This window comes from Erythrolamprus reginae, chromosome 2, assembly GCF_031021105.1.
Source record: "Erythrolamprus reginae isolate rEryReg1 chromosome 2, rEryReg1.hap1, whole genome shotgun sequence".
Lineage (NCBI taxonomy): Eukaryota > Metazoa > Chordata > Lepidosauria > Squamata > Dipsadidae > Erythrolamprus > Erythrolamprus reginae.
Genome location: NC_091951.1, coordinates 219,210,792 through 219,233,993, shown reverse-complemented (window position 1 = coordinate 219,233,993; position 23,202 = coordinate 219,210,792). Strand labels below are relative to the sequence as shown.

The 23,202-nt window shown below is 44.1% G+C and overlaps 2 protein-coding genes across 7 annotated transcripts in view; one reads left to right on the top strand and one right to left on the bottom strand.

The window, feature by feature from the left end:
- The window catches only part of CFAP91 (cilia and flagella associated protein 91), a 514,242-nt gene that overhangs the window by 401,564 nt on the left and 89,476 nt on the right, over positions 1–23,202 (bottom strand). The gene's annotated exons all lie outside the window — the stretch shown is intronic.
- Positions 1–23,202, top strand: part of GSK3B (glycogen synthase kinase 3 beta) — a 125,311-nt gene that overhangs the window by 58,611 nt on the left and 43,498 nt on the right. For all 6 annotated transcript variants that reach the window (XM_070741909.1, XM_070741906.1, XM_070741903.1 and 3 more), the window contains 4 exons: positions 1,716–1,846; positions 9,424–9,530; positions 11,362–11,459; positions 15,514–15,609. In XM_070741909.1, the coding sequence (XP_070598010.1) occupies positions 1,716–1,846; positions 9,424–9,530; positions 11,362–11,459; positions 15,514–15,609 (432 nt within the window). The remainder of the gene's footprint in view (positions 1–1,715; positions 1,847–9,423; positions 9,531–11,361; positions 11,460–15,513; positions 15,610–23,202) is intronic.

Sequence of the window (23,202 nt, the reverse complement as noted above, 5' to 3'; positions counted from 1 at the left end):
AGAAACAGGACTGTCGTCGCTTTGAACCCCAGGACTACCAGCTGGGACTACCAGCCGCCGAGATGCTTCACGGTGCCTAATTCACCTTCTCACATGTGACTGGAGCCCAAACACAGCCATTTATCAGCAATTCTTCCAGTGCCGGCTGATAATGCCTGAGTTTGTTTGGAGGATGAGCACAGAGGGGGGAAGCATTGAACAAGCGGCATAAACTTACAGGCATGAAAGAGCTGAGCAGATCCACGTGGCAGGCATCGGCCATCTTTTCTGACCAGGAGGTCATTACTGGGGGCAGCCATTTTAAACATTGGGGCGGTACTTCCAAATCCCGCCTCCAGCATTATGTCCTTCACTGAATACAAGATGGAGGAAAGAGGAGCAAGAAGAAAAACAGGGATTTGTCAGATGCTTCTTTCCCAGATCACTCACCCACATCCCGTTGCGTACGTGCACAGCGCATGCACGGCCACCATTGATGGAGCTGTGCATGCAGGTCCATTTCCATTCCCAGAACAGTGTCCTCACCCCCCACCCCCGTTCCGTCCCATTACGTTGGTCCCTAGCTGATGGGACCTGCAACATGATCTCTATTCCAGATCTGGGCCCAAGCTAATACAATTGGGTACAAGCAGTTCTTCAGATATATTCATGATTCATAAATGGTTATAAACTTTCTTTTACCAATATTTCAATCCTTGCTTGCTTCATTGCATCTGGATATGTTCTCCTTTATTCCTGGACTGAAAGATGTTTGGTCTTTTTTTGGGGGGGGGGGCGTTTAATGGCTTTTTATGTTATTTACTAGACTTTTAACTCCCCTTTAATAGTGGTCTTTGTGATTTATACACATGAGTTACATTTTAATGGAGACAAAGTTATTTGTGCGGAGAACATTCTGATACTTCCAACTTCCCTTTCCACAACTCCCCTTTGCTATGTGACTAGGCATAGTTCTCACTTAATATTTAACTGCCCAGTGTTCAACCGATCATACTTGCCTTCCTCCCTCCCTCCCTCCCTCCCTCCCCTCCCTCCCTCCCTCCCTCCCCTCCCTCCCTCCCTCCCTCCCGGAGTTGGAATGGATCAGTATTAATGTACAAGCTACATTATGCTTGAAAGTGGCTGTTAAGCTTTTGTTTGAAAACATTTCAACAAACAGAAAACAAAACATTCCAAATTGCTTTGGATTACATTTCAAGTAATTTTAGCTAGCTTTTTTTCCAAAGGAAAGACTTATATGAAGGACAATAGAATATACAATATATATACAATAGAATAATATAAGACATGTTCTTACTATTGTACAACTATGGTTGTGTTACATAATATACTTTTGCCAATATGAGAAAAACGTAATGATGGGAGCTAATTAGATAACTATTATGAATTAGATAAATTAGATAATTTCTATGCATCTAACTGCTTGAGTTCCCTAATGTAACATTCCTTACAATTAACTATGCTCGTTGAGGACTAGTGGAAGTTGCAGCTGAAAAACTGTACCTGTTCAACTGTACCTGTTCAACTGTATCTGAACTGTACCTTCTGTGCCAAAAGAAATGTGAAAAAAAATGTTATGTAAGATGAGTAAATGTGTATGTTATGAAGAAAAAATGCTTATGGAAATAGTGTTTCCACTATTATAAAAATCTTATAAAATTTTCTATTTGACAATGTGGAAACTTTTATCATAATATTTGTTTTTTATATTACAGTTGTATATGTATCAGTTATTCCGAAGTTTAGCCTATATCCATTCCTTTGGAATATGTCATCGGGATATAAAACCACAGAATCTTTTGTTGGACCCTGACACAGCTGTTCTAAAACTTTGTGATTTTGGAAGGTAAATATTTTCAGGATTCTTTTCATTATTTCCCAGTTCCCATTTTAATTACAATTATTGTAGTCTCAGTAGTTATTCCTACTGCCCCAAGTCTTCGGAGAGGGGCGGCATACAAATAGATGTTGCATGCGAGTCTTGTTTCATGAGATAGAACTGCTGGTGTTGACAGTCTGGGTTGTTTTAAGCAAAGTGGTATTAATGCTTAATTTTAGATCATCCTTTTTTGTTTGTTTATTTATATTTATTGGCCATCCAGGTCCAACTTGAAATGGATAATGTGTTTTCCAATCTTAATTACATGTCTAGAGGAATTTTTTTTTAACCAAAGTTTGAGAATGATATTTTCTGTAGGGAGACTTAAATGATCTTAGAAACATAGTAGACTGACGGCAGAAAAAGACCTCATGATCCATCTAGTCTGCCGTTATACTATTTTCTGTATTTTATCTTTGGACATATCTGTCTTTGGACAGATCTTTTGTTAGCTGTACTCAAAACTAGCTTATTTTAGGAGTCAGTGTCTAGAATGTCTAGGTTTCCCCCCCCCCCCAAAATGATTTATTTATTTATTTATTTATTTATTGTTTAGATTTGTATGCCGCCCCTCTCCGAAGACTCGGGGCGGCTCACAACACGATAGAACAAATCATAAATAATCCAAATAACTTTAAAATATTTAAAGATTTAAAAGAACCCCATATACTAACAGACACACACACAAGCATACCATGTATAAATTGTACATGCCCGGGGGAGGTGTTTCAATTCCCCCATGCCTGACGGCAAAGGTGGGTTTTAAGGAGTTTACGGAAGGCAGGAAGAGTAGGGGCAGTTCTAATCTCTGGGGGGAGTTGGTTCCAGAGAGTCGGTGCTGCCACAGAGAAGGCTCTTCCCCTGGGGCCCGCCAACCGATATTGTTTAGTTGACGGGACCCAGAGAAGGCCCACTCTGTGGGACCTAATCGGTCGCTGGGATTCGTGCGGCAGGAGGCGGTCTCGGAGATATTCTGGTCCAGTGCCATGAAGGGCTTTAAAGGTCATAACCAACACTTTGAATTGTGACCGGAAATTGATCGGCAGCCAATGCAGACTGCGGAGTGATGGTGTAACATGGGCATACCTGGGGCAGCCCATGACTGCTGCATTCCGCACGATCTGAAGTTTCCGAACACTTTTCAAAGGTAGCCCCATGTAGAGAGCATTACAGTAGTCGAACCTTGAGGTGATGAGGGCATGAGTGATTGTGAGCAATGAGTCCCGGTCCAGATAGGGCCGCAACTGGTGCACCAGGCGAACCTGGGCAAACACCCCCCTTAGCAGAGTATCTGTGTTTTACATTAGGCAACAAAGACTTGATTTTTAAATCGTATAAATATATTTTAGATGGTTTTGAAAGGATTCCAGATACTTTGTTTTGAGTCAACTGAACCTTCAAATATCCTTAATTTATTTGCAGTTAATGGGGATAGTATTTATTCCTGTTGTATTTATGTCTATGTGGAAATTGGAATTTGCAGCAAAAGGCACAAAACCAGAATGGCAGACTTGTATTAGTTGGTGAGATCTGTATACTACAAAAACTCTTGTCATGATCTTTAACTAGGTGAAATGATGCATCAGAGGGTAACTGTTTTTAACTAAGTACCACAAATTGGCTAATTTACAGAATGTATAAAATAATCCAGAACTCATGACTTCCAAGGGATTGAAATGTGGGAAACCTGGCCCTACTTCAGTTCTATGGACTACTGCTGCAACAATGTAATATTCATTTTCAACAATCACAATTTCCCAGCCAGTTTTACAATCCCTCCCAATTTCCCCCCCACCCAGCAGTAGCCACTTACCTGTCTGCTGGAAGGAGAAGGGGGAAAGAAGGAAGGGACAGGGAGGAAGGAACACCTCCACATACCCTTCCTGACTCATAGTACTCCCCTCAAAACCTTCCCTGACCTGTCACACCCCGTGTACCTTTCCCAAAGCATGCAGCATCTCTTGTGCATCCTGCCCAATATGTACCACTCCCATGAGCTTTCCCCAACTATGTGGTGCCTTTTGGGCATTCCCACCCAATACCTAAATCTCTCTCAAATGAAGTCCCTGACCAGCATATCACCTCTTGAACACTCCCAAGCATTTCCAGGTATCTTTCCTAACCCATGTCACTTGCCCCTTGACATATGCCTCCCCAACTGGATGGGTACTTTTCACACACACACACACACACACACACACACACACACACACACACACACACACCATATATAACTATTTATGTCCTTTGCTATAGCCGAATGATCATATAAATGAACTTTTATTTAAAATCTATTTCCAATAACAGATTAAACAACATGTATATGCTATTGTCAAATGCTTTAAAATGTCTAAGATAAGATAGTAGGTGGAATTCTGGAATATTTGTTCAATAGGGTTCTAATTGAATTGGACAGGAAATATATAATTATTTAAAGATGTTTATACTATTTAGAGTAATGCAGTGGATATTTATTTAAAATCTTAATTTTTAAAGTAATTATCATATCTAGCTACATCTTTTGACACTTCTAAACCACTTTGCATGTTTTAGAAGCTAAGTTGCTTTCAAAAATCAAGAATGTGGGGGCTTTTGAGCATATAAAAATGATACTCAGCAGCTGTTCCAATGAGATGTAGCTGAGTTCCAAAATAAGTCCCTTGAACGAATAAGACGTAGCTAGAGGTGGGTTCCTCCCAGTTTAGAACAATTCAGCTGAACTGGTAGCAATCCGCTGGTGATGTCACAATGCTGGCATAGAACTGGTTCAGTCAATTCAATCAATATATTTTTTCCTTTAAAAAATCTTAACACTTCAAAAGAAACCATGAATTTAAAAATGTATTATAAATATGAAATACAATCTTGTAGGATATACTTAGGATAACATTTTTGTTTATTTTATTCATTGATTAATGTAAAAAGTTAAATTGGATTATTCAGTGTATAAATCTTTAGCAGAGTCTTTATGTTTACCTTTTACAATATATTTATCTTTTAAAATAAATATGTCTGATCCTTTGGCATCAATTAAAAATATTTCCTGGAAAACTGATAAATTTGTGCTGCTAATATTTGAAGTGTCAGATTTTGTACTAGAATTTATATTTTATCCATGGAGATTTAAAAAAAATATTTCTAAATTTTTGATGTTATCTGCAGACATATTTCATCTTAATTTTTCCTTTTTGCACTAAATTTAACTTAACAGAGTACCTGGCTTGTTAACATTGAATAATAAAATGGTTTATCTACTTTGCTTTCCTAAAAATAAGACATACCCCAAAAATAAGGCCTAGCTTTGTTTTTATGTGTATGCCTAATGTAAGCCCTATCCCCAAAATAAACCTTGATTAAGACCCCACCTATTCATCCCACCATCTGGTTGGACAAGGTGGGACAAGGTGCATGTATAAAAATCAAGCTGGGGTATGGGGGTGGAGGTACCCCATGCACCACTTACCTTAGGACTGCCACAGCCAGGACTGCCATGTCTCAAAACCTGTCACACTGCTGCAATTTCTTCTGTGGTTGCTCGCAAATGGACACCACATGGTGCATCGCACTGGTACCGTTGCTTTTGACCAGCTATCACATCACTCATCATCCCAGTGCTGCCACTTGTGGCACGAGGTCATATGGCACATTGCACCAGTGCAGCCACCCATGTGGAATAGCACAACAAGCTGTGCTGCCTCTTGCCCCGGTGGCACCAGCACAACCTGTTACATGGTGTCTGGCTGATTGATCATGGCCATAGAAGAAGTGAGGCAGCAGCATGACAGATGTCGGGGCTTGGGAGGCCTGACTACCGTGGTCCTAAGGTAAATGCATAAGACATCCCCCCAAAATAAGACCAGGTCTTATTTCCAGGGAAACATGATATTAATGCTAAATAAATCTGCATTTTGATATTTATCTTAAATATTTGCATACATTTTAGAGGAAGTGCATATACTCCTTTACATATTATGTTACTGAAAATTACCGTATATACTCGAGTATAATTCAACCCAATTATAAGCTGAGGCACCTACTTTTACCACAAAAACTGGGAAAATGTATTGACTCTAGTATAAGTCGAGGGTAGAAAATGCAGTGGCTAATAAAATTACATCAATTGAGGCAGCAGTAGATTAAATGTTTTAGAATATTTATTTCTAAGAAACCCAGTAAACTACCTATGCAAGTTTAAAAGAGGGTAAACAGGTATATGTCCCTCAAGGCAGGTATAGGCAAAACAAATACGCAAGTACTTACCCCAATCCCCCGCTGCTCCCGCTGGTTAGGGTTAGGGTCAATGTTCCCTCTAATTTTTTTTTGGTGTGGGCGGAAAAGTATAGTGTCTGAGCGGCAGTCCCTTTGGGACTGGGCGGCATAGAAATATGTATGTATGTATGTATGTATGTATGTATGTATGTATGTATAAATAAATAAATAAATAAATAAATAAATAGGGGGGGAAATCCCTTCTTTTTATTAATAGAAATTAATAAGTCTTCGGAGACTTCGGAGAGGGGCGGCATACAAATCCAAGTAATAAAATAATAATAAAACAAAACCAAAATCTATTACTATTAAAACTAAACATTTCTTTTTTCTCCCCTTTTTTCTATCATTTCTCTCTCTTCCTTCCTCTCTTCTATCTCTCTCTCTCTCGCTTTCTTCCTCTCTCTCTCGCTTTCTTCCTCTCTCTCTCCCTTCCTCTCTTCTCTCTCTCTTTCTTTCTCTCTCCCTCTTGCTTTCGCTGTCTCTCTCCCTTCCTCTCTTCTCTCTCTCTCTCTCTCTCTCTCTCTTTCTTTCTCTCACTCTTTTTCTCTCTCACTCTTTCTCTCTCTTGTTCTCTCTCTCGCTATCTCTCTTGTTCTCTCCCTCTTTCTCTCCCCCCCTCTTTCTCTCCCTCTCTCTTCCTTTCTATCTCGCTTTGTCTGTTGCTCTCTTTCTCTGTCAGCGAAGTGGCTGTGAGAGCGCTTTCTCGGAGAGCTTCAGGAACACCTGCCCAGCCTCTCCTGCAGTCTCTTCGCTGACAGCCCGGGATGAAAGTGCTCCCAGCGAAGGGGCTGTGGGGGGGGAGGGTGTTCCCGAAGCGCTCCGAGAAAGCGCTCTCGCAGCCTCCTCGCTGGGTGCACGGATGAGGAGGAGGAGAGAGGGACGGATCGGGTGGGTGGGAGCAGTGGCGATAGGCCAGGGGCGCTAGGGGGCCGGAGGCAGCTTTGCCTCCAAGAAAGCCAAAGGAAGCTCAGCTCGGGGGCGGGCCCGGAGCAGCAGCCGCCGTCGCCGCCTACTCCGCCCCGCGCTTTGGCCGCACCGGGGCCAAGTAAGCTGAGGCTAGGCCCGTCACCCAATGTGGGGCCTGGGTGACGGGCGAGCATCGGGAGGGCCTCGCCGTCGCCTGGCCAGGGAAGAGCTCCCTCCCCGTGATCTGGGACGGCGTGGCTTTGCGTGCCGTCAATGAGTTAGTGCGCGCGGGGGGGGGGGGGGTCCTGATGGTTGCGCGGGCGCCCGCCCGCACAGCTTAGAGGTAACAGTGGTTAGGGTACATGGCCTCTCCTTGCCTAAAAGAGATACAATTTCCCTCTCTATTTACTATTACTGAACATCCAAAATATACTATTTAATTCTATGTATATATGCCTAGTATACATACATATTACACACAGGCACACAAAAATATACCGTAGATTATCTACTATAGAAACTGTACATTCAACCTCACTTACTGCGATAAGAAAAACAAACACAGAGTCCACTTTCTGCCACCCATTTAACCATAACTAGTACATTACAGATACCTTCAGATGTACCGGTACTTCCCTAGCTTGCACATCACTGTTAGAGCTAGGAAATGTCATGGATTGAGTAAAATGTGGTGATTTTCACTTAACAATGCTTTTGCTTAACAACCAAAATTTTGGGCTCAATTGTGGTCATAGATCTGTCTTTCTTTCTTTCTTTCTTTCTTTCTTTCTTTCTTTCTTTCTTTCTTTCTTTCTTTCTTTCTTTCTCTTTCTGTCTGTCTTCCTTCCCTCCCTCCCTCCCTGTCTTCCTTCCTTCCTTCCTTTCTCTTTCTGTCTGTCCTCCCTCCCTCCCTGTCACCCTTCCTTCCTTCCTTTCTCTTTTTTCTTCTTTCTTTTCTGTCTGTCTTTCTGTCTTCCTTCTTTCTTCCTAGCATCTCCCCCCCCCCCCCAAGGTAAATTACACAGTCAATACTGTACTGATTTTTATTTAAGGTTACAAAGCAAATGAAGAATCATTTTGAGTATTCTCTAAAATTTCTTCAGTGGGATCCATAGCTTATCTGGCAAAAGATTTTTCACCTGGCAGGAGCCTTGGTGCAGGGCAGGTCGAAAGTGAAGTCCCCCATCAGCTCTGGCCGTGCAGCTGCAATCCAAGAACAAGTAGAAGGGCAGGCCAGCAGCGCCTCTGTGGAGAGAGCAAATCAAAGTGAGCTCAGCAGCTCAGGCCACAGGGATGGGGAGGGCAAGTGAGTTGTCCCATCGCTGCAGTCTGAGAAGCAGCAGCATGGGACAGCATAACAGAGCTTGGGTTGGCTGCCGCTGTTGTTTCGCTCGACATTTCGTTGCTTCCGTGCTGGAAGCAAGAAAATGCCAAGCAAAGCTCCAGCAACAGCGGCAGCTGGCCCGAGCTCGCCGACCCCCTAGGAGCCCATCCCTGATACAATGCACCATTTTGCAAATCTGATGGAAGCAGCTGGCTTTGCCGTCCCTCCCCCTTTCCCCGTTGGCTGAGCAGCAACGGTGTTTCTGCAGCAGCCAAATGGCCCCTCTCGGCGCAGAGCTCCACTTCGGGCTCAGTATTGGACCCCACTCTGGAAAGAGGGGATTTCGCGTGATCCACCCAGTCCCACGCGGAAAACGCTCCTTTCGCTTGCGCCCTGAGCTCCCATGGGGGATGGGGAGGGGGGTGCCCAGCCTGACTGGTAGGGGAGGGAGGGACGACCCGTTGCTCGGTCTCCATCAAGAGGAGCTTGCGGGAGGGAAAGAACTCCACTCCAGAGCGCAGGAAAGTTTTGCAAGTTTTAGCCTTAATACATTACAGTGCAGCCTGTGGGTGAGGGCTACTGCTGTGAGGTGCGCCGCCCCCCAATGGACTGCGCCTCTGCCAGGTGATCCAGGAGCTGAGCAACAGGAACGACCGCCGTTTCCCCCCCACAAGATATACACACTCCTGCGGCGCTGCTCAAACCAAAGGTCTCACCTCGCCCTCTCTCCACCTTTCTCTTTAAAGCTCACAGTGGAGCACTTAGCCTACCCGCCCTACCCCAGAGGCGAATGGTGGGCTGGCAGTGGAATGGGGAGCTCGCGTGCACATGCTCGCAGCAGTTAGAGGAAAAAACCTTTGCAGCCGGAAGATTTCCCCGCACTTTCTTTGCCGCTCCACTCCCCCTAACTCAGTGACTCGAGTATAAGTTGAGGTCGGATTTTTCAGCACATTTTTGGTGCTGAAAAACTCGACTTATACTCGAGTATATACGGATATATATTTTGTATATTGAACACTTCATATTATAATTTCATTTCCAGTGCAAAGCAGCTAGTTCGTGGAGAACCTAATGTCTCTTACATCTGCTCTCGATACTACAGAGCACCGGAGTTAATTTTTGGAGCAACAGATTATACTTCTAGTATAGGTATGTATTTGTTTCTTTTATTATTTGTAAACTGAAGTGATCAGTGTATTGGAATGGAGGACAAAAGATTACATGCATCATTACCTAAACATATTTCTTCTAGTTAACGAATGAAAGAAAATAGAGGAAATCCTTTCAGTTGATAATTTCCCTTTTTCCTCTTTTATATGATCCACTATCACTCTCTAGAGCAGGGGTGTCAAACTGACAGGCTGGATGCATTACATGCAGGCCATGCCCACCCCAGCTCTGCGAATGGGAAAAACATTTGTTTGTAGTATTCTAATTACTCTAGTCTAACTACATTGTAAAACTCAGTCATATACCCTAACTTAGATATACATCTTCCTATAACAAATTATTTTCTTGGCAGTGTTTATCTTTTGTTATCTTTTCCTTCTTTTTGTCTTCCTAATTGGCCACTGGGGTTCCCAATTAACAGCACAAAAGGTGTATGGATTGCTTTGGTAGTTTGAAATAAAGATTCCTGCCAATTCTTGGAGGAAATGGGGTGGCATTTATAGAAGAAGGAAAAGGATTTTATGAAGGATTTAGATCTTAATGCAGGACTGATGCAATTGATTGCAGGTACAGTGATACCTCGTCTTATGAACTTAATTGGTTCCGGGACGAGGTTGGTAAGGTGAAAAGTTTGTAAGATGAAACAATGTTTCCCATAGGAATCAATGGAAAAGCGATTAATGCGTGCAAGCCCAAAACTCACCCCTTTTGCCAGCTGAAGCGCCCATTTTTGCGCTGCTGGGATTCCCCTGAGGCTCTCCTCCATGGGAAACCCCACCTCCAGACTTCCATGTTTTTGTGATGCTGCAGGGGAATCCCAGCAGCGATTAATGCATGCAAGCCCAAAACTCACCCCGTTTGCCAGCTGAAGCGCCCGTTTTTGCGCTGCTGGGATTTCCCTGAGGCTGTCCTCCATGGGAAACCCCACCTCCGGGCTTCCGTGTTTTTGTGATGCTGCGATTTCCCTGAGGCTCCCCTCGCTGGGAAACCCCACTTCCGGACTTCCGTTGCCAGCAAAGCACCCGTTTTTGCGCTGCTGGGATTCCCCTGCAGCATCGCAAAAACACGGAAGTCCGGAGGTGGTGTTTCCCATGGAGGGGAGCCTCAGGGGAATCCCAGCAGTGCAAAAACGGGCGCTTCGCTGGCAACAGAAGTCTGGAGGCGGGGCATCCAAGTGGCGGCAGCTTGGGTTTGTAAGGTGAAAATAGTTTGGAAGAAGAGGCAAAAAAATCTTAAACCCCAGGTTTGTATCTCGAAAAGTTTGTATGACGAAGGGTTTTTAAGACACGAGGTATCACTGTATATGTTTTTAAGCAAGCATATGTATTACAAATGCTTAACAATTAAATGTTTAAAAGGAAAATACTTTAAAAGCAGCATAATACACACACACACACACAGATATCACAATAAAACAAATGTCTATATAATTAACAAGTTTCTACTTATTACTATTCCCTTCATTATCTACATACTATTTTATTTTTGAATTTTCTTATTCCTTATATGAGTACAGTAAAGCCCTGAATGCTGCATATACTCATGGTCTCCAGATTGCTTATTCCTTCTCTAACAGAATGAACTTAAAAAGTGAAAAATATTTGATTTATATATTGTATAAATCATTTTAATAATGATCATTATATTATAGTAATATAATAAACATATTGTATAAATGTATTATATTTATATTATAGTAATCATCTTCCTTGTGTAGAACTTTGCTTAGGATTGTGATGTAGATATAGCTGCATTGGATATGCAATCCTTGTTATGGTCCCCTATGTTTTCTTTTTCTTTCCCTCTCTAGATGTTTGGTCAGCAGGTTGTGTGTTGGCAGAATTATTATTAGGGCAGCCAATTTTCCCAGGAGATAGTGGTGTAGATCAGTTGGTGGAAATAATTAAGGTAAGAGGGTTTTTTATTATCTGAACATCATTTTAAAATACAAAACAAACTTTCCTAAATTTTTCTTTCTAGTTAAAACTAAATGTGATACCTTTTAAATAAGGAGCAGATATTGTGGAGATAACCAACTGCAATTGTGGTGTCTTAACTTATTTTCAAAAATTTTCCATATTCTAAAAGATTGCTCAAGCCAAAAAAGCAACAAAAAAGCAAACAAAAGAATTAAACATCAACAAAAAGTAAAAGTTTGAAAATTCCTTAAACTAAGGATAAATTTATTGTAACCTGGTTACCATTTCTTACCTACATTCAGGGCCGCCGATAGACGGGTACTACAGGGAGCGCGCTACCGGGCCCCGGGCAAATTGGGGCCCGCAGTCAGCGGCTCCTTGCACTGAGCTCCCGCTCGCAGCTGTCCCCTGGCTCCTGCTCGATGCCACGGTTTTCGGCGCTGTCCTGCTGGGCCCCAAAGACGGAAGGCAGGAAGGAGAGCTCCATTCTTCTCGCCTTTTTCCCGCCTTCCGTCTTTGGGGCACAGCAGGACAGCGCCGAAAACCGCGGCATCGAGCAGAAGCCGGGGGACAGCTGCGAGCGGGAGCCCCAGGAGGGAAGTACCGGCAGCGCCCCGCCCAGCTGAAGCTTCACTGGCGTCGGCGGCAAATGTCCTTTGTGGCCCGGTGGGGGGGGGGGGGCTGCAGCGGCCGCAGGCAGTCGCAGGGAGATGGCGGCGGCGAGAGGGAGCTCCAGCTGGGCTGGGGGTTTGGGGGGGCCATGAACGCCGCCCGGAGCCAATGGCTTCTTTTGGGCTTACTTGAATTCCTGCTGCTGGTAAGCGCGCGCGGGTGGCCGGGTGGGAAGGGCGAGGCGCGAGGGGGAGGCAAGTGGAGAAGCGGAGAGAGAGAGAAGTGGACCAAAAGAAAGAAAAGGGAAAGAGAGGGAGGGAAAGAGAAATGGAGAGGAAGGAAGGAGGGAGGGAGGGGAGGGAGGGAGAGAAGGAAGGAAGGAAGAGAAAGGAGGGTAGAAAGAGAGGGAGAGAGAGAGGAGAGAGAAAGGAAGAGGAGAGATAGAAAGGAAGAGAGAGAAAGAAAGAGGGATAGAAAGAGAGAGAGAGTGAGAGATGCTCAGTGAGCCTTTCTTTGAAGTTGCCTTTCTTTCTTTCTTTCTTTCTCTTTCTCTCTTGCTCTTTCATTCTTTTTTCTTTCTCTTGCTTTCTTTCTTTCTCTTGCTTTCTCTCCTTCCTTCCCTCCTTCCATTTCTTTCATTCCCCCTCTCTATTTTTATTTCTCTTTCATTCTTTCTCTCTTTCTTGCTTTCTTTCTTGCTCTTTTTCTTTCTCTCTTTTACCTTCCCTTCCTCTATTTCTTCTTTTCTTTCTCCTTCCTACCTTCTTCCCCCCCTCCCTTCCTTCAGTCCTTCCTCTCTTACTCTCCCCTTTCATAAGTTTCCTTGCTTCCTTCCTCTGTTCCTGTCCCTTCCCTCTTTCTTTCTTTCTTTCTTTCTTTCCTTCCTTCCTTCCTTCCTTCCTTCCTTCCCTCCCTCCATTTCTTGCTTTCCTTCTCCTTCCTCCCTTGTTTCCTCCCTCATTCCCTTCTTTCACTCCTTCTTCTCTTACTCTCCCCTTTCACACCTTTCCTTGCTTTCTTTGCACCCTTCCTCTGTTCCTGTCCCTTCCCTCTTTCCTTCCTTCCTTCCCACCCTCCGTCCATTCATTCACCCATTCCTCTCTTGATCGCCCCTTTTACCATTCCTTCCTTCCTTCCGATGTGGGCCTGGGCCAGCAGAGTAGTTTGCTTTTGCACCCCGTCTCGAGCTCCCTTGGTGCCAACCCGGCCCTCCCCACTTCAGAGAGAAGGGGGAGAGAGAGAGAAAGAAAGAAAGAAAGAGAAAGAGAGAGATAAAAAGAGAAAGATAGAGGGAGGGAGAGAAAGAGATAGAAAGAGACAAAGAGAGGGGGAGAGAAAGAGAGAGAGAAAGAGAGAAAGGGAGATAAAAGAGAAAAAAGAGAGAAAGAGAGATAAAAAGAGGAAGAGAAAGAGAGAGGGGGAGGGAGAGAAAGAGAAAGAGAAAGTGAAAGAGAGAGGGAGGGAGAGAAAGAGATAGAAAGAGAAAGAGAGAGGTTGGGAGAGAGAAAAAAGAGAAAGATATAAAGAGAAAGGGAGAGAAAGGGAGATAAAAAGAGAAAAAGAGAGAGAAAGGGAGAGAAAAAGAGAAAAAGAAAGAAAAGTAGAGAGAGAAAGAGAGACAAAAAGAGAGGGAGAGAAAGAGAGAGAGAGAGATAGAAAAGCAGGTGGGGGGGCACACCTATTTTGCCAGCCCTCGGATGGGCCATAGGGATCCAGTGTATGTGGAGGGAGAGGTCCCCAGCTTCTGTTCTGCAGAGGGGAAGCCAAAGCCCCCGCATGGGTTATGCAGAGTGCCAGTGTTTGGGGCAAGGTGGGGGGTGGGGTCTTCCTTAACCCCCATTTCTTTGGTGGGGCTAAGAGGCCTGCCCAGCAGGGCTGATGTGTTGCGGAAGGTCTTGTTGAGGGAGACCAGTGGAGCCCCCCCCCCCGCTCCCATCCCCATGGAAGGGGGTTCTGGCATCACTGCCACTGGCTTTGGAAAGAAGCCCCCGGCCTCTTCAGGGGGTGGAGGGAGGGGTCCATAGCACAGGGCTGGACAATGGCTGAAGACAGTTGACTGCAGCTTTCAGAATTCCTCAGCCAGGAATATGAAGAAGACAGTTTGAAAATTTAAAAGGGAAGGAAGGAAGGAGGGAGGGAGGGAGGGAGGGAGGGAGGAGGGAGGGAAAAGAAAAAGAAGAGAAAAAAGGAAAGAAATAAAAAGAAGAAAGAAAGAAAGAGGAAGGAAGGAAGGAAGGAAGGGAAAAAAAACCAAAAGAGAAAAAGGGAAGGAAGGAAGGAAGGAAGAAGGGAGGGGGGGCCCAGACACTTAGGCTGTATGGGGCCCCAAAATTCCTGATGGCGGCCCTGCCTACATTTACAGTGTTTCTATTGTGTGATCATGATTCATATGTAAAGAGGTTATGTACCTACTTAGAGCCTTTGGAATCTTCTAGAGATAATAGATTTGGAGATCGAGGAAATCCTTCCCTTTGTCCTTACTTTACATAACTAGGTGCAGCGCCCACTAATCTTAAGTTTGTTTTCAGCTGCAATGACCAGAACAGTCTTTTGAAGTTTCATCATTAAAGTGTTTTGAGAATTTATCCATTTGATTTATGGCAGCATATTGGCCCCTCCATGTTGCATACAGCACCCATGATCACTTTTTCTCAAACACCTCATTTTAGCCTTCTGGCTCTTTACAGCCAAAGTTCAGTTCTTCTTCTTTGTCTAGATCAGACTTTATAAACTGCCTAGAATGAAGCCACCTTTCTGGCTTTGTTGTTGGGAAAAAAAAGTCATTGTTGGTACTGGTAGAAGCCGACATACCAGTAGATGGGCCAGGTAGATGGACCATGAGGTCTTTTTCTGCCATCAATCTTCTATGTTTCTATCTTATCGTTAGACAATCCATAAAGCAACATTTTTGATGTAAAACTTGTCAGCAGAAAGTTCGTTTGTGATTTGTATGTCCTGATTTCCCCCCCATATTCTTGTAATCTATCATTTGTAGATTAATTTTCAATGCCTTGTTGAATAAAGTTGTTCCTCATCTGCCATTTCTTCCAAGACCTCTATTAGATTCAGTCTATCCATATAACCAAATATCACTATTGCCATCGTGGATACCAACTTTTGATTCCATTTTTTCAAAAGTTTCCTTCAATATTTAAAATGTCTTAGGCCATTTTATAGGTCTCAGCTAATTAGTTGTTCATTGTGCATTTTCTACATTCACTACAAACTTTAGTTCTGTCTAGTCTCCAGTGTTAGAAATTGCTTATGTTTGTCTTCTAAAAGCTGAAAAATTCTGATATTGCACAAATGTATACCATGCTGTATTGAGAGCTACACGTTTGTATTTTTTGCAGTAAATTTACTGTATGTTAAGGGTAATGATCCTTTTCTTGAAGTAATGTTTAATAGTTCATCATTTTTTTATTTTCCAGGTCCTTGGAACTCCCACAAGAGAACAAATTAGAGAAATGAATCCCAACTATACAGAATTTAAATTTCCTCAAATTAAAGCACATCCATGGACTAAGGTGAGTCTCTTTAAATGGTTGTGTGTGTATGTGTGGCAGGGCATATTCAACACTGAGGTCTGTATGTTTATTTTCACAAGTAATAAACAAAACCATCACACTATGTCATATAATAGTCCTACAAATTGCTAATCTTATTTATCTATATTCAGAATAATAATTTTGTGATACGACTGAAACATGTAGATTTTTCTTCTCATTCGCAATCCTCCATATTTCTACAAAAATTATTTTGAAGATATTATGAGAATTACTAATGACAATTTGGGATGGTTATGCTGCCATACACATTGAAGGAGAGGGAAATAAAATTCTTCTGCATAGAAAATGCTTTTTGCTTAAATGATTTTTAAAAGCTTTTAAAGCAGGTCTTTTTTTGAAAAGCATTGTGTCTTCTGTGTGAAAAGAGTACCAATAAGATTGTGGCTGAAACAGAGTAAACAGCAAGAAAGAAATCTTTACCAAGATAGCACAGTTTAGGGGGAGGGGGGTGTTGAAAGGAACCAGAAGGCACGATTTCTGGCCTCCTAATAAAATAAGGGTCCAGTGAAGCTAAAATATACTAAGTAGAAATCAAAATGGTATAGAATGGAGATGGCCAGTCAGTCTATCTTGGTTTTTGAAAATCTGCTATAGTGCTATTTGATGTTTTCACTGAGATTTTTCAAAAATAATACAATTACAATTTTAAGCCCATTTGTGTTCCTTAATGTTCACAAACCTAAAATATGAAAAAAATTGAAGAACTCTCCTTATACTCCTTAGCAGTTAAACATGTATTTTAAAATAAAATTACGGCCTAAAGGTTTACAAATTTAAAGTGGAACAATTAAAAAAACATAACTATTCACATGGCAATGCAACTTATCAGTTTTATCCCTAGTCAAAAACATAATGCTGAGTTCTTTTTCCCCCATATAATAGTTAAGTCAGACTGTTGTTCTTTACAAGAATGAGAAGCTAATTTTTTTGAAGATTGTTTCTTCTCGTTGAAAAAGCGGATCAGGCCTTCCTTTTCACAGGGGTTTCTCCTCATAGGTGAAGTTTGCAGTTTCACAGTAGCTTTTATTCCGATTATAGACTCATATTTGCAGTTTGAGGACACATTGCAAGGTTTACTTGCTGGCAAGTGTATATAGTGTAAAGATTGTTGAAGCTATAGGATGCTATGAGAACAATCAGCTAGGTGAAAAAATACTGCAGCCATTGATCACCAGCTGTGAAAGTTCATTCTTGCTCATTTTATTTCTGTTTTCAATGATTAATATGGACTGTGTTCCTGAACTTCAGTCATGCTCTGTTGTGTGTTGTCTGTTGAAAGGAACATCTGTGTTCCTTTGAAATGGAACATTAATAGAAGAACTTATTTTGTTGATCTAACAGCTTGGAAGCAATATTTCTTAACCCCCAAAGGATCCTGTCAGTGATCTAACATTTGCCAGTTTGAGTCTCTTACTGACTTTTAGGAATAAATAAATGTCTTGTATTACGGACTCCCCAGCTCACATAATTTATTAGGTTTAAATTTTATTACTTGTTTCATAGTAGACTGGATCTTGATGATGATTACTTCATTGTCTGCACCTGAGATCTTATAATGAAAAATCTTTTTAATATAATCATTAGATTATTTTGAGAAATCAGAAGCCTAAGGCACGGCATCACAGCCAATCTGAACTGAAATACACTCATGCACCTTTTATTAATTGATTTTTAGTTATGGGAAAAGAAAGGAAAATAAACAAACATTCTTAATTCATACATATACTTTGTGCACAACTATTAGGATTAATTTTATTATTTAACAACTATAGTGCTCTTGGTCAATCCAAAATGTTAATAAGCCTCAACTGAATATTTAAGAAAGTAAAAATGGGGTTTTGGCTTTCTTAGGAGAATATCTCTGTGTGTACAGTTATTGGGCAACTATTAGTATGCAGAATTAGAATGCAACTGAATGAAAAATGAAAATTTGACCACCTCACTCATTTATTTGCATCTGTAAGAATAACAAATAACTTGAAGTGTACAGATAAACATTTCTGACATTTAAAAAAAAACATTGACCAATATAGCCACCCTTCTTTTCAATAATAGTCATAGGTCTTCCATTCAGACACTCTATCAGTTTCTTGATCTGTTGACCATCAATTTTTTGTGTAGCAGCAACCACAGCCTCCTAGAACGCTGTTCAGAGATGTGCAGTTTTCCTTCAGCATAAATCTCTCAATTAATAAGGGCCCACATATTGTCAGTAGAGGTGAAGAAGGGGGCCATGTCACTATTCTGACATTTTTAAGGCCTTTACTGGCTAGCCACACAGTGGACTACAGTGATACCTCGTCTTACGAATGCCCCTTCATACAAACTTTTCGTGATATGAACCCGGGGTTAATTTATTTATTTATTTATTTATTTATTATTTAGATTTGTATGCCGCCCCTCTCCGAAGACTCGGGGCGGCTCACAACACGATAGAACAAATCATAAATAATCCAAATAACTTTAAAATGTTTAAAGATTTAAAAGAACCCCATATACTAACACACACACACACAAGCATACCATATATAAATTGAACATGCCCAGGGGAGGTGTTTCAATTCCCCCATGCCTGACGGCAAAGGTGGGTTTTAAGGAGTTTACGGAAGGCAGGAAGAGTAGGGGCAGTTCTAATCTCTGGGGGGAGTTGGTTCCAGAGAGTCAGTGCCGCCACAGAGAAGGCTCTTCCCCTGGGGCCCGCCAACCGACATTGTTTAGTTGACGGGACCCGGAGAAGGCCCACTCTGTGGGACCTAATCAGTCGCTGGGATTCGTGCGGCAGGAGGCGGTCTCGGAGATATTCTGGTCCAGTGCCATGAAGGGCTTTAAAGGTCATAACCAACACTTTGAATTGTGATCGGAAATTGATCGGCAGCCAATGCAGACTGCGGAGTGATGGTGAAACATGGGCATACCTAGGTAAACCCATGACTGCTCTCGCAGCTGCATTCTGCACAATCTGAAGTTTCCGAACACTTTTCAAAGGTAGCCCCATGTAGAGAGCATTACAGTAGTCGAACCTCGAGGTGATGAGGGCATGAGTGACTGTGAGCAATGAGTCCCAGTCCAAATAGGGCCGCAACTGGTGCACCAGGCGAACCTGGGCAAACGCCCCCGTCGCCACAGCTGAAAGATGGTTCTCTAATGTGAGCTGTGGATCGAGGAGGACGCCCAAGTTGCGGACCCTCTCTGAGGGGGTCAATAATTCCCCCCCCCCAGGGTAATGGACGGGCAGATCGAAAGCCGCTGAGAGGTCAAGGAGCACCAGGACAGAGGATAAACCCCTGTCCCGGGCCCGCCAGAGATCATCCATCAACGCGACCAAAGCAGTTTCCGTGCTGTAACCGGGCCTGAAACCCAACTGCTGGGGACCTAGATAATTGGCTTCTTCCAAGGACCGTTGGAGCTGGAGTGCCACCACCTTCTCAACAACCTTCCCCATAAAGGGAAGGTTGGAGACTGGACGATAGTTATTAAGTACGGCTGGGTCCAGGGAAGGCTTCTTGAGGAGGGGGCGCACGAGCGCTTCTTTATAGAGTGTTGGAAAAACTCCCCTCCCCAAGGAAGCGTTGGTAATCTCCTGGACCCAGCTCCGTGTCACCTCCCTGCTGGCCGAGACCAACCAGGAGGGACACGGATCCAGTAAACAGGTGGCGGAACTCACAGCTCCAATGGCCTTGTCCACTTCATCAGGTGTCACCAGATCAACTCTTCCCAGACAGGTGGACAAGTACGTGTCACCTCGACTGACTCGTTGTCAGTCGACTCTGTTTTCCAATTGGAGTCGAGATCAGCCCGGATCTGAGCGACTTTATCGGCACTGCTCTGCAAGGGCTCCCCAACTCCCCCCTGGTTAAGAAGGGAGCGGGTCACCCTAAACAGAGCGGCCGGGCGAGATTCCGCTGATGCAATCAAGGCGGCATGGTACGCGCATCTTGCCGCCTTGAGCGCCACTTTGTAAGTCTTAATAAAAGCTCTTACAAGTGTTCGATCAGATTCAGACCTACTCTTCCTCCATCGCTTCTCTAGACGTCTCTTTTGGCGTTTCAATTCCTGGAGCTCCTTGTTGAACCATGGGGCTCTACGGGGTCTAGCGCCACGGAGAGGTCGCAAAGGTGCAATCCGGTCAAGAGCCTCCGCCGCAGCCCTGTTCCAGGCCTCCGCAAGAGACTCCGCCGAACTGTGGACGAGTGCCTCTGGAATAACCCCAAGCGCCGTCTGAAAGCCTTCTGGGTCCATCAGGTATCTGGGGCGGAACATCTTAATTAGTTCCGCCTCCCTGTGGGGAAGGATTGGAGCCAGGAAGTCAAGCCGTAGTAGAAAATGGTCTGACCATGACAAAGGCAATGCTTCTAAGCCCCTTAGTCTCAGACCATTACTCAATTGCTCGGGAAGAAATACCATGTCAGGTGCGTGCCCTCCCTCGTGAGTCGGACCCTGAACTACTTGAGTCAGGTCCACGGCTGTCATGGTGGCCATGAACTCCTGTGCCAACCCTGAGGTTTCGCCGGGTGATGGCAGATTGAAGTCCCCCAGGACAATGAGTCCGGGGAACTCCACCGCCAATCCGGCTACCTCCTCGAGTAGCACAGGCAGGGCTTTTGACACGCAGCTGGGAGGCAGGTACGTGAGAAATAAGCCCACCTGAACCGCTAAGTCCAACTTCATCAAGAGAGACTCGCAACCCGCAATTTCCGGAGCAATGAGTCTACGTAGGCAAAGGCTCTCCCTGGCTATAATAGCCACTCCTCCCCCCCCTTCCCTGGTCGAGGTTGATGCCATATCTGAAACCCAGCTGGGCAAATTTCAGAGAGAGGAACACCTCCCTCTGGGCCCAGCCAGGTTTCAGTAATACATGCCAGGTCGGCCTCCTCATCCAGGATCAAATCCCGGATGAGGAGAGCTTTATTTACCACCGACCTGGCATTAAGCAGCAGCAACCTGAGTCCAGGGCCAGATTTACACTCGTCACCAGTACCCAAGATTGGGCTCACAGAGCCAGAACAAGGGACCGTTATTAATGATTTGTTTGCCTTGTCTTAAGAACCATTTTCATTTTACGAACCTGACCCCGAGAACGTGGGCTCTTGCACTGCGCATGCGCTCTCTGACTGCCACAGGGATTTCCCTGCCTCGTGATGTCACCGCCATGACTTTCCATTTGATTACAGCCCCCCCCCGCCCCCCGGGATTCCACGCTCGGAGAAATAGCTCTTGCAGCCGCTTCACTGGGAGCGCTTTCTCCGAGCGCTTCTGGAATGCCCGCCCCGCCCCTCTCACAGCCCCTTCACTGGGAGTGCTTTCATCCAGGGCTGTCAGTGAAGGGGCTGCAGGAGAGCGGGGCAGGCGTTCCCAAAGCACTCTGAGAAAGTGCTCTTGCAGCCGCTTCGCTGGGAGCGCTTTCTCTGAGTGCTTACGGAACGCCCGCCCCACCTCTCTTGCAGACCTTTTGCTGACAGCCCAGGACGAAAGCACTCCCAGAGAAAGGGCTGTGAGAGGGGCGGGGCGGGCGTTCCCAAAGTACTCAGTGAAAGCGCTCCCAGTGAAGCGGCTGCGAGAGCGCTTTCTCCGAGTGCTTTGGGAACACCTGCCCTGTCTCTCCTGCAGCCCCTTCGCTGACAGCCCTGGACGAAAGCGCTCCAGTGAAGGGGCTGCGAGAGGGACGGGGCAGGTGTTCCCAAAGCGCTCAGAGAAAACCCTCTCACAGCCCCTTTGCTGGGAGCGCTTTTGCCGAGCCAGCCCCTTCGCAGCCGCCCCTCTTCTCCAGCCCCGCCCTCCCAAAGGGTAGGGCTGCCACATCTCGGAGGATTCCATCCCTCTTGCCAGGACAAGAGGATAGTGGCAGCGGCGGTTTCCCTTTCAGAAGAAGCAGCAGCCCCGGGAATGTCACATCCACCCCCTCACCGCCCCCTCCCCCAAAACAAGGATCCAAATGCCAGCAGTAATGGGCAAAAGGGGTGAGTTTTGGGCTTGCACACATTATTCGCTTTTCCATTGATTCCTATGGGAAACATTGTTTCATCTTACCAACTTTTCACCTTACGAACCTCGTCCTGGAACCAATTAAGTTCGTAAGACGAGGTATTATACTGTACTTCAATACATGCAGTGGAGCATTGTCCTGTGTAAAAACAATGGTCTTCTTGAAAGATGCAGACTTTTTTCCTATATCTCTGCTTGAAGAAAGTGCCTTCTAAAAACTAGCAGTAGGTTTGAGAGTTGATTTTTTAATCCAAAAGGTCCAACTAGCTCATCTTTAATAAGCCCATACCAGTATTCCACTTCCACCTAGCTGGTGTCTGTGTCAAAGCAAAGCTCTGTGTCTGTTACTGATCCAACCACAGGCCCATCCATCTGGTCCATCAAGAGTCACTTTCATGTCACCAGACCAAAAAAAATCTTTGAAAAATCTGTCTTCAAATATTCCTTGGCCCAGTCTTGCTGTTTCAACTTATGTGTCCTATCCATGGGTGGTTGGGTTTCAGCCTTCCTTATCTTGGCCATGTCTCTGAGCACTGAAAACCTTTTATTTTTGGCCACTCCAGGTAGGTTGCAGTTCTAGAATATGAGCACTGGAGGATAATGGGTTCCTGTTAGCTTCATATTTGATTCTTCTCAAAATCTTTGGCAGTTAATATGCGTCTTTTTTTCTCAACATGATTCTTGTGACCCTGTTGACTATTTGCAACAAACTGTTTGATGGTTCTGTGATCTTAGCAATTTCAAAAGTGCTACATCCCCCTGAAAGACTTTATACCATTTTTGACCAATTAAATATCTTTGGCCCATTTTGCCAGAGGAAAAGAAACTACCTAATGATTATGCATACCTTAATATAAGGTGTTGACTACCCTCTCCCCATTACACAAATGCACATCACCCGATCTGCTTGCATTCACTAAGCATTCAAAATTATACAGGCTGGAGTGGAAAATATACATAAAAATGATAATAGAGCTTTTTATATGGTGATAATGCAAAAATGTTGGTATGTTTGGGAAATAATAGGGTAAATTGAATTAAGGGTTGTATTGGAGTGTCTGATGAGCCTAATCTTGAAGGTTGTAAAGAAGATGACTTTGAGATTTAGAAATATTAACAAGGAAGGCCAGGTCCTGTAACACAGAGAGACTTATTGTAACACTAACTTTATCTATCTTGGGAAGATGGAAGAAATTCATTTTTTAAAAAACAAACTAAAATTGTAATAGATAATAGATGATAATAGACAGCTATATAGCTATAAATATAGACATATTATATATACCGTATATACTCGAGTATAAGCCGAGTTTTTCAGCCCAAAAAATGGGCTGAAAAACACAACCTCGGCTTATACTCGGGTCATTGACAAAGTCACCACACGAGGGCGCCATTGCTTGAGCCAGAGCGAGGAGGCACCAGCTTTTGTCCCCTCTCGCACGCCGTAGTTCCTCTCCCTGGCTCAAGCAAAGGAGGCAGCCATTTGCTCCAACCGAGAGGGGAAAAAAGCAAAGGGAAGCCGGTGAGGTCATGTGTGTGTGTGTGTGTGTGTGTGTGTGTGTGTGTGTG